We start from the raw sequence: 11,697 nt of genomic DNA on the forward strand, positions 1-11,697 counted from the left end.
CGGCGCGCAGCTGACAGGGCTCCCATCGAGACGTGCCTCTTCCCAGCAGCGCTGAGATAGAAATCATGGCTGGCACAGTGTGCCGCAGGCAGCCCGCCCTGGGGACAGGCCTCTCACCCGCAGCTCGGTCAGACCCTGGCGATCGCCGCCTGGCCAGATTTTGCTGGTCACTGCGGGGTATTTTTTTTTTCTAAAGACACATGTCCAGATCATCTTGTCTGCAAGCGTCTCAAAGTGAAACAGTTTGTTGTAACTCACAGAAACCTCTGGGTTTCATACTGTCCTGTCTCAACCTCCCTTCAGAGACCCCAGAGACTCAAATCAACCAACAAATCACATTTTTTTTCTTTACAGTTTTCAAATGAAAACTCTGTCTTTTCTTTACCTACTTCTGTCATGCAGTATCCAGTTACAAATCTACAGGTCTCACACTTGTGGTTGGTTTCCAACAATCCTGTTCACACTGGGCATGGATTTTTGCAATGGGCCAAAGTCACAGCAGGTCGATCAATGCCTGCTCCATCCACCACAGGGAGTGCAGCAAACCAGCCCTCCCAAAGCTTTGCTCTCTTACACCATGAAGGGTTTATATACGTGCAGCTATTTCAGCAAAGCTTTACTGATGGATCTCGTGTGTGCACATGTAAAACAGCTCAAGTGTGCCTACCTGAAGCTCGGAGAGCTGTGTGGAGCCAGGCTTCTGCTCACATTGCGACTCACACAGCTCAGCCAGCCACCAGCTGTGGGGCACGCTTGGCTCAGTCCTTTCCTTTTAACTCCTCTGGTACAATTAAAGCAGCATAAACTCCAATGTGGCTGCAGTGATGCTGCTATAAAAATACAGGAAGGGAAACTAACAGGGCATGACCCTTCATACTTGCATAACTGTTCACACTGGTACTTCTACCAGCATCAATCTCCTTGTGAAAATGTAAATTATATCCCCAGCCGAAAGTCCTGCACAGGCACAGACACTGTGGGCAGATAAGACCAATGTGCTACTCAGTGGGAACAGTTTGTGTCTTGCAAAGTATCCTTCTGGTTTAGAAGAGCCAGAAATATAAAGGAGAATATTTGCTTTTCTTTTAAAAATAGCTTATTCTAAGGAATGTCTTTTTCAACCATGAGAGAATACAACATGGAAGGGATACAGGACCTAATAGCCACCTGGAAATACTTTGTATGGAAAAGCAGTTTAGCCAGTTTGGGGATTGAGCCAAAGAATTATCAGAAAGGCCTTGCTTGATATGATTTGGGTTTGTGGCAGCTTTTACAGCCCAGCAGGATTTCCCAAAGCTGAGGTGCTTTTAAGCTGCCCGTGTATGTGCCTGGCCCTTTTTGCAGTCCTGGCTTTTGGCCAAAGTGATTTCTGTTTGTGAGGGAGTGAACAAGTGAGGATCATTACAACTTGGAAGGAGCTCAGTTCTTGCTGAGAGCTATGGAGACATAGAATGGGACAAAACAAGTATAGAAATGTACCACAAAGTGGGAGCTGATAAGGAGATGGCATGCTCCTGCACATTTCAGCTATTTAGGACATGGTTTGCAGGCTGTGGGACAACTCTTATGCAGAAGTTGGGGAACCTGGATGCAGGAGAATAAGAAGTTTCCAGGTAGGATCTGTGTGTATCTCCCACTCTGAGGCAATGGCACATCAGCAGATCTGTATTCTGACCATGGAGGGGTGGCTTCTCCACAGCTGTGATTCTGCTCCTCATCCTTCATGGTGATGAGTGACCATACACTCATACACACCATAGGAGCAGCAGCACAGTGTTAATAATTGTGGATTTTCAGAAGTCAACAGCAGAGCTTCTACTGCACTCTCTTCAAGAGGAGGGAAAAGCAGTTCAATGAAAAGGTAAAGATGGGACACTCTGTAACCTTCCTTGCCCCCCAAGTATTTTTTCAAGGCACAAAAGGACTTCTAATGAAACTATCCCATTGCCTGAAGGACAGAACAAATGAACTCTGACATCCATGAGGCACCCCAGGTAGCATTTCCAAATGAAAATTTATGGGTCTTTTAGGAATCTTGGGGTGAGGGAAAAGAGAGGAAGAAAGAACAAAGCTAAGTTCCATGGAAAGCTGCTATTCTTCATTGAATCTAAAATAGAACTTCTTGGAAGTTTACCAACCAGGCATTTTTGTGTGGAAAACACTAACTGTGCAGATTGGGCACTGTCCAAGTTAAAATACACACCAGTACTGGATGGGAATAATGTTAGGGGTCTAGATGTGTTGACTCTGAAGTACCTGCCAAAGAGTCCCTGCTATGGCAAGACTTGGGACCTCACAGCAGCTGTTATTTTTCTACAGCACATTGTAGGTCTGGCTTTGGGTCTCCAACTGTGCATCCTCAGGATTTCAGGCAGGTATCAGTGAGTTCTGGAGTGTAGCTTGTGCTTTACACTCAGTGTAGATTCAGTCAGTTCACTAACTGGAGTCCCGGGAGTTTGCTTGGTTTTCCTTTTCTGAGTTTGACACTTGCATTTGGAGAGATGACTTATGCCCAGCACTGCACTTGCAGCAAGGGAGTGGGAGAGAAAGGATGTTGGAGTGTGGTTTTTCAGGACTACATTTTTTCAGGACAGGTTTTTCAGTAAAAGGACTGTTTTGTTCAATGCAAGTATCTTTTTTAAAAGACTAAATTAATGTCTGGCATGAATCAAGGCACAGAAGGAGCAGAAAACAAGCTGGGAAACTGGACATTCCCTGGAGTGTGATGGTATTTGCTAGAATTTAAGGATTTTTACATTGACATGTACATTGTTCATGTTTCTCACAATATTGATGCTTGACCTGAGTCTTTGGACATTGGATGAGGACAGGGAATGGGAGCACAGTTTTCAGCCTGGGAGGTTTCTTCCTCCCACTGAAAAGACCCAGACTTAAGCTTGCTGTACCAATTGATCTCAGGCATGGTAAGGAGAATTTTGAGGTTTTTTCCTAGCCCTCTACAAACTCTTTCTTCCATGCTTGCCATGATAATATTGGAGCACCCACCTTTTCCATCTGCTCCTCTGCAAACACCTGCCCATGCAATTCCTCTGTGCTTCCCCTTCTGCTGAATGTGATGCTGTTCTTGGTGAGTCAAGTCCAATGAGCCATGGAGATGATTTGACTTGTGCCTAGGAAAAGCATGGTGCTGAAACTCTTCTTTGGTTCTGCAGCATGGGGAAACCCTTTATCCAAATGGCTTGTGTTTCCCTGAGCTGTCCCCAGTCTCGCATCATCGCCCTTAGATGTACAAACTACACATATCTCAGCAAGCAAGGCTTTGCCACCCAGGGCTGTTCTGAGAATACCTGATTTTTTCACTGTAATTTGGAGGGAAAAGCCTGTGTTCATATTCTTGCCTGAGGCACAGCATAGCTCTTGAGCAGGACTTGTATTTCTGGTTTCTTTACAATACCAACTTTATCAGCCAGACAAAAGCTGAGCTCCAGTTTTTCCAAAGAGGGTCACAACAAGCTTGGCTAGAGCCTTGTGCCAGTTAGCTGGGACTACACAGAACTCAGCCACTTGGTTCAAGCAGTATCTCTCTCATAAACACATAGAGCACCTCAGTATCCTCTTGCTTCTCTGCTTTCATGCTCCAATTGCTCAGAAACAGCACAGGATGCAGTAAAGCCAGTGTATGTATGTCTGAGTATGTACCTGTGCATGAAAGGTGTGATCAACACGGTTCTTGCTTTTGGATAGTGTAAAGCTAGCATCCTTGCTGGTGGGGACTTCCAGAGGGGAGAGAGAAAGCACAGCAGAGCTGATCCCACATGGTGTCATCTCTGATGGGGCAGGAGAACTGCTAAGAGTTATATTCTTAGCAGATCAAAGCTGCATTCCCTGGTGGAAGCCAAGTGAAAGCTTATGTGCCTGTTTGGCAGCCTGTCATTTAGATAGGGATAAGCTCGAGACTAACCCAGAAGCTAATGAGAGGGAGGAGATGGGGAATGTATTGAGAAGTGCCCTGAGAAGAGAGGCAGATGACACAGAGGAGCCAAGCCTGTCTCTCTGTCCAAGTACTGAAGTACTCGAGCTTGCAGGGACAAGGGAGTCATGTGATCTGTGCTGGAGCACAGGCACCTCTCCTGCAGAGAGGGCAGATGCTGCACTAGGTCAGGATGTCTCCTGGAGAGAAGCTGAGTGCTGGGAGAAGGATGGGAGGTTTTCAAAGAGCAGTACAACCCTTAGCTCTGAGAGGCAGGGTCTGCACTAAAGTGTGAGCAGACTGGGGTTTTAGTTGCTCTGGAGGAGCTAGAACATAGCAGCTGAGAAGAAAACTTAAACTAAGTGTTTTTTTATCCACGGTGAAAGTACTGGAAGGGAGTGGCTGACCCTTGGGAATAGGTTAAGTGAGCCAGAGAGCAGCAGTGATAAGAGCGTGGAGGTGTTATTGATGCACTCCCTCAAGGCTGGGCATGTGCTCCCTTGTGTCTGTGTGTCTAAGCTTGAGGAGCTGATTCTCTTGACTTTTTTGGTTTTTTTTTAGGCTGGCATCTTATGGTAGTATAAGCAGATCTGTCTCAATGTTGTGCTGATGGCAAAGGAGTTTTTTGAGAAATGGGAAGTAGGTAAGGTTTGTGAAGTGGCCTGTGCATTTCTGAGGTGTGAGGATAAGTAAGAGGCAGCTGGAAACAGGTGTTATGGTTTTGGGATCCCTGAGTGGGTAAAAGGTTGGGAAGACATTAGTAGGGTCTTAAAACATTCTTGGCAGGTAGCTCTGGGTGAAGGAGGCATCTGTACAAGGTGGTCTTGCAACATCTCTGCAGAGGCAGAGATGACCAAGCAACCTGAGCTTGGTGTGAGGTGAGGCATTACAGGATAATGGGCAGATGGTCTGGCACGTGCCTACAAACCAGCCAACTCTGTACTCCTCAAGGGACTTTGCTGTAACTCGAAGGAGGATTATTTACTAAGACCGTTTTTTTTTTTCTTTTTAAAAGAAAAATCAGTGTTTCATCAAAAGACAGTGTAAAGCAATGAGAAAAATAAAGTCACAGTGCCAGGAAGTACAGACCAAATCCACATCCCATGAGAACTAACCTGCTTGTAGCTTTGCATCAAAAAATATTAATCCATTTATTGCCCATTAAAAATTCCCTTTGTCTCTTCTCAGTTGTGGTGCATGCTTGAGATCTTAAAGATGGCACTGTCAGTCCTTAAAGCAATATTTGACATCAATTTACTCATTAATGCAGGACACTGAAAACCTTTTCCTAAGGGCATCTTTGTATTCTGTTTGAGAGTGTTACTGTTGTTTTCCCACCTCCCCTGAAGGGTTGTTTACAATACCATCTCTCCCTTTTAATCCTCTTTTCCTTTCATGTCTAACAAACAGTGTTAAACAGAATATGGGGGAAAAGCAGATCTCACACATTATAATTATCTATAGTTAACTGAAGAAATGCTTCACATTTAGAGGTCTTATTTTGTAAATTAATGCTCAAGAAGCTTTTTCCTATGTTTTTCCATATGAAACCTTTGTTCTTTCAAGCTCGAGGTTTGCAGGTATAGTAAGTCAGCTAAAGGGTTTCTGAGTTGATGTGCACCCTGTGCAGAGACTGAGCTGCCACAGACAGGATTTTCCTTATGAGATCCTCTGCAAGGGATGTCTTGAGATGTACACACAAGAATGTGGGCAGTACCAAGATGTTAAGCCATGACAGAAAACATTACATTTCAAAACTGGCTGCTGTTTCTGCTGGTTATTTTTAGAGTTTCCTTTAATTTCTCTAGCTGTTTTTGCCCTGTATCTGAGCACTTTAAGACTGTGAATATATTTAGAGTAACAATTTTTCTGTGGGGAGGTGTGGGACTCCACATTACACAGATCTGAGAGGCTATCGTTTGATGAGCACTTCTTTCAGCAGCAGCACCAACATAAGCATCCCCTGATTTCCCCTTCCCCTCTCCCACCACTCACTCACCCCTCAGCTGTGCCAGTTTCTGTGCTGTGTGGGAAACATATCACAGAACACATCCAGGTTAAAAATAGCTGGAAAAGAGAGAGAGAAAGAGAGAAAGAAATGAATTCCAGAACCTGGACTAATATCCTATATGTACATCCAAAGCCTATGCAACAGAACCTTTTTAGCTCAGATTCCGTCTGTCCAGCTCCATCAATAATTTGTACCTGATTTCACACAGGACTGAAAGGTAAAAATTTCAACAGCTACTGATTTCCTCTCCAAATTTTGTGCAAAGTGATTTTTTGTGTGAGGGGCAGGGACCTCAGCTAAAGAAATGCAGGCAGCAGTCACCTGGCTATGTGCATGCTGGCTGGCCATGTATGCACTAGCTGATCGGCCAGCATATATGGACCTGACTGCAGCCCAGGAAACGGTCTTGGAGCATATAATGAGGGAAGAGTGGAGCTCATTGCAGCCATTTTATTTCAGGAGGAGAGGAGAGAAGGGAGGTGAGTATGAAGCAGTGGTCAGAGACCCTCAGGAAACCAAGAGCCATTAGTTCCACTGCTCACAAAGCAATTTGTTTCAAAAAGGCCTGAAATTCTATAAAATAAGACCTCTTCTGCATGTGAGCCTGTAAATCAAGTGAGCCTGTAAATCATACAATTTGGGAGGAAGCTGAGAGCTCAGCCTCACATTCCTGTTTAGACTTCAGCAACCACTTCTGCTTTTAGCACTCTGAACACCAGTGGAAACCACGGATACTGATTTCTTTCCCTTACTCAAATGTCACTTAAAGCCCTTGTTTCTCCTGAATAACTCTTTTAAGCACTTGCTTCATTTTTGTTCCTACCTGCCTCCTTTCCAATTTACTACAGCTTGCCAAGAGCTCTGCTCCATTCTCTTCTTTTGTATCCTTCATGCTTCCCTTCCAATGGATGACCTCAAATTTGTTACAGGGTGGTACACAGAATATTCAGTGAATTGTATCTGAAAATGATGAGTATTTTGGTGCAAACAAAAGTTGGCTCTTCCTACCCACCCTTTCTGAGGGAAAAGAGACCTTGGGTCTCCTCGCTGCTTTTGCTGATCTGCAGAGGGGACAGGGTGGGATGTGGAACAGTAGCCGTGAGACACCCTATGAGCCATGGCTGTAGTGCATGGTCAGAAAAGGCTCTTTCGCTTTTGCTGATCTGCAGAGGCGACAGGGTGGGATGTGGAACAGTAGCTGTGAGACACCCTATGAGCCATGGGTGTAGTGCATGGTCAGAAAAGGCTCTTTATGATCCTGTTCTGAGGTGTTTTTTCAGCGTCTGGTTGCATGTGCAGGATGCAAGCAGAGCTGTGTGGCTGCTTGTAGGGGACTGTATCTGTGTCGGAAGCACACGCTGTCTTTGGCAGGGGAGCTTTCATCTGATAGAAGCCAGCTCTATTCCTACCATTTGTGGTCTTCCTCAGTAAGAGAAATTATCATTGCCATGGGCAGGTCTTGGGTTTCTCCAGGTGGGAAACCGGAGGTTTTGGGCAGTTGGGGATTTTCCTGGTGTGGGAAATCCCTGGGTGGCAATAATCCAGTGTATTGGGCTGTGTGCCATCCCTGCTGCAGACACCCAGGAACATTACTGGGAGTTGCACCCATTGCGATCTGTTTGCAGATACTCCAGTCTCACCACATGTCTGGAGCAAGGTGTGATGGGAAAGGCCTGAGAAGGCTCCCAGGGAATCTGCCTGCGTTAATTCCCTTGTCATTGCATACCTCTGGGTCTGCTCCAGTCTGCACACTGGGGGAGCTGCTAGAGCTCAGCTCAGCTCGTGCAAGAGAAGTGTCTTCATAGGATTTCCTAGCACGGACTCCACTTCTGGAACTAATTCCTGTAGGGAATTGTCTTTCCCCAAAGGGAAGAATGTAGCCATTTTGCAAGGTACCACGGAGGACCTGTAAAAGACATCTAAAGCAGAAGCCAGAGCTGCCTTGCTGGAAGGGAGTGCTAGAAGGTCCCATCTTCTCTCCTCACCAGACACAGAAGCAGGGGAGGTGCTGGTGAATCTTTACCAACATGGAGCAGCCTCATGCAGAGTGGAGTGGCCCTTACCTTGAGTGATGTCAGGATCTTGCTTTATTCTTGGGTAACTACAGAATCTGGGGAAGTGGTGGCAGGGGAGAGTGATCAGAAAGCTGGCAGAAATTGTGTAATTGGTGTATCAAAGGTCTTTTTACACTCCTCCAGTCACATTTTAACAGTACCCCTTTTATTCTATGTGTCAGTAAACAACAAAATTGTTACTGATAAAACTTGCCTTAAGCAACAAGACACCTGTGAACAATAAAGCACTAAGAGCCACATTTTCAGAAGTGTGTGTGCAGAAATGTCTATTGTACAATGTATAAGCAGCATGTGGTCTGGATGTGGCAAGCAGCAACGGGAGAGGAAAAGGGGAACAGATGGAACCTGTACTTGAGTGACAAGAGCGGACGTAGGCTCAGATCAAATTTTGTACTGTGCAGAGGCTGAGCTTTTGAAAAGCCTTAAATAACAACCACATTTTAAAGAGGACTGCACTAATGGGGCATGCAGATAAGCACACCAAATGGTGCACCTGCAGAGCACACAGCACTGCAGACAGTGATATATACAGAGCGTATGAAAAGTTTGCTCTGACACGCCAGCCATGCGTACAATCAAAGGTGTGCACATTTTAGAAACATCAGCCTCCCTGAAACCTCCATGACTTAGCAATAAAACATCAGGAAATGATAAGTCAGGGTCAAAAAGGTCTGAGAATTCCACGCAGCTGAAATAAAGATTGAGCAAGAAGAATTAGCATCAAGAAATCAGATTCAGATGTTTAAAGCTGGTTGTCTGAACCAAGTTAATATAATGCACCATGTGTCACTTCAAAACGCTCGGATCGTGCAGCTGGGAAGCCCTTCCCATGATTGTGAAATGCAGCAGTTCACTGCACTGTATCTGAGAAGGCTGGGATGGACGTGTCTGCCTGGACACGAGCAGGCTATAAATGATGAATTGGGATTACAGCCTTTAATATCCCAGTCCAGTTTCACCAGTTCCCCAAACCACTAGCACAGAAAACAAGCCCTGCAGCAAAGCCTTATGAAGATGCTACCTTCACATATTCTGGACTTGCTTTCTGTCTTCATTCATCTCCCCATGGACTGAAAATGGTCAGGCTCTTTTTTCCAACTGCGAAGCACTGATGATCCACACCCTTGCTCTCTTACTTTCATCCTATTTAAAAGAATCCCTATTCAGCAACCCAGTCTTTTCCAGGAAAATTATCCTCTCTCTGTCCATTGTACCAAGTCTAGAGCTCACAGCTCTAGAAAATAATGTTTTTGATCTGTCAGTACTATGGGACAATCATTTTCACTCATCCTCACACTGGCATAGAAGGAAGGCCTTACCTGTATGAAAGCAGACCAGCACAACAACCACCTATGTGGGACACTGTAAGTTTGCAAAATTTACCCAATTTCACTGCTAAATGTTTAGTCTTAGTTGGATTTATATCAACTTACAGATACACATGTATTGGGTATGCTCCTTCAGCCTAGCAAAGTAATCCAAGAATCCAGCACTGCTCACCTGAAATCCACACCTCACAGGAAAGAAGATTCCATAGGTATGAAGGTTTTGCAGAATGGCAACTTATTTGTTTTGTGGATTTGTGAAATTTTATAGCTGGTGGGAGTGGCTCTTTCCTAGATAAAGGTCACACACTCATCAGTCCTTGGGTGAGAAACTGATTAACTGGAGATCAGAATAAATTCTGTACTCTTCCATGCACTGTTTGTGCTGACCAGTTCTAGATTGGGTGATGGTGTACACACAGAAATATTTGGCAATACAGGTATTAGGCTCTCACATTATAGATCTTTTCTCCTGTTCTATTCACATGCATTTTCATGGCAGCTGGACATGCATTGTACAGCTATGGGCTAAAATTCTCTGGTACAATTCTAGTGAAGCCAAAGATAAATGTGACACTGTGATTTATGTTGTGAGCAAAACAGACCAGGGAGTGTTCTCTCCCCCATCAGCAAGTGGCACAGCAGAGCTTTCATACGTGGCAAGCTCCTCTCCTACAGCCACCTCCAAGCAAAATAGGGTGGCCAGCCTAAGGAACAACATCTCAGAGAGGTCTCACAGGCAACAGGCAGAGCTGTGCCAAGGGATGCTGGAACCTGGGGCAGATACAACCAAGACAAAGCCATTTCTTTCATCTCCAGCACTTGCTGATCTCAGAAGACTTTGTGTAAAATTCAGCATCTTCTGTCACTTGAAGCTGAAGTGCACAGCCTGAGTTTAACACCTAGGCTATGGGAAGTTGGTTGGGGTTTGCTCTGTTGCTGACAGCTTGAAATTTTCATTTGCAGCTCCTTCCTGTTTCCTTTTCAGACATGCATCATACAAACCCAGAGAGGCTGCACAAGTGTACCAAAACGGTGAGAAGAGAGGACATTCCTTACCACAATGAAGTTTTTAGTATGCCTAGTCAACGCTGAAGCTGCAGAAGCAGACCTGGGCAGGCACTTCCCATACCCACATCCTGCAGATACATACCTTGGTGCTGATGGCTACCTGAAGTACATGTCCACTTCAGGTACATCTCCCATCCCACCTGGCATGCTCAGACATTAGAACTTAGGCACTGGGAAGTGTGCTGGGGCTTTTTTTTTTTAATGATTTAAAACTTGTAGCACTGCTGCTGCCTCATAGAGAGCTGGGTCATTCACTGCTAGTTGTGAAAGGGACAGTGTGCATGCTGGGGAGGCATACATCCCACGTGTCCCCAGCATGGGATGGGACCTCTAGGAGGGATCAGTTGGATATATATATATATATACACCAGACACATCCCTGACTTCATATGTAGGCAGCACTGCTGCTGCCTCATAGAGAGCTGGGTCATTCACTGCTAGTTGTGAAAGGGACAGTGTGCATGCTGGGGAGGCATACATCCCACGTGTCCCCAGCATGGGATGGGACCTCTAGGAGGGATCAGTTGGATATATATATATATATACACCAGACACATCCCTGACTTCATATGTAGGCCACATGGGAAGGCAGGACTTGCTGCCTGGAGTCCATACTTGCCCACAAGCCCTCCAGTCCTGAGACCCCCTGGCCACATGGCACTTCACTGTGTCTGGGGATCTCCTAGCCATACAGCACCTCACCATGCCTGGCAGGGAGAGCTGATGGAGTCCATGGCACTGCCCCACCTTGCCGCAGCTATGCACAAGAGCTTTGGCTGGCTCCAGTGTCACTTTGCCTCACCCCATCAGCACAGAGACTGAGTGGTGCCAGCCACATTGTGAGGAGCGGATGATGTATCTAAAACAAGGGAGGAATTTTAGCCCCCTTTGCTTTCCCTTTGCACCACCCATATTGCACCTGCCATTAGAATGACCAAAATTATCCTGCGACATCATTTATCACCCACAGAAAAGCACAAACCACAGAAATTCCCCATGGAAATTTCCTGAGGAAACAGGCTTTCTAGACTCTCAATGCCTAGAGAAACTCCTTGACCAGTTACTTCTCTCCTAGACATTTTATCAGGAACTGAAGCTTGTTGAATCAGTGATTCACTCCCCACTCAGCACTGGCTGACTGCTTTTGCATGCCTTGGGATAAGATTCATGTTATTCTTTGCTCAGGTCCAGGACACCTCTGATATGTGCTAGAATATCTCTGGCATGTTACAATTAAGATTATTTCAAATTTCATGGGAGAGGCATTTTCATGCCCCATCTTTC

General features: G+C 45.5%; 1 protein-coding gene across 4 annotated transcripts in view; it reads right to left on the reverse strand.

The window, feature by feature from the left end:
• The window catches only part of LOC115948476, a 61,269-nt gene that overhangs the window by 35,174 nt on the left and 14,398 nt on the right, over positions 1-11,697 (reverse strand). For 2 of the 4 annotated variants that reach the window (XM_031061403.1, XM_031061402.1), the window contains exons 2-3: positions 5,931-5,998; positions 3,007-3,131 (exon numbers count right to left, since the gene is read on the reverse strand). In XM_031061403.1, the coding sequence (XP_030917263.1) occupies positions 3,007-3,131; positions 5,931-5,998 (193 nt within the window). The remainder of the gene's footprint in view (positions 1-3,006; positions 3,132-5,930; positions 5,999-11,697) is intronic. The other 2 variants (XM_031061405.1, XM_031061404.1) reach the window with 1 other exon arrangement.

This window comes from Geospiza fortis, unplaced genomic scaffold (genome assembly GCF_000277835.1).
Source record: "Geospiza fortis unplaced genomic scaffold, GeoFor_1.0 scaffold181, whole genome shotgun sequence".
Lineage (NCBI taxonomy): Eukaryota > Metazoa > Chordata > Aves > Passeriformes > Thraupidae > Geospiza > Geospiza fortis.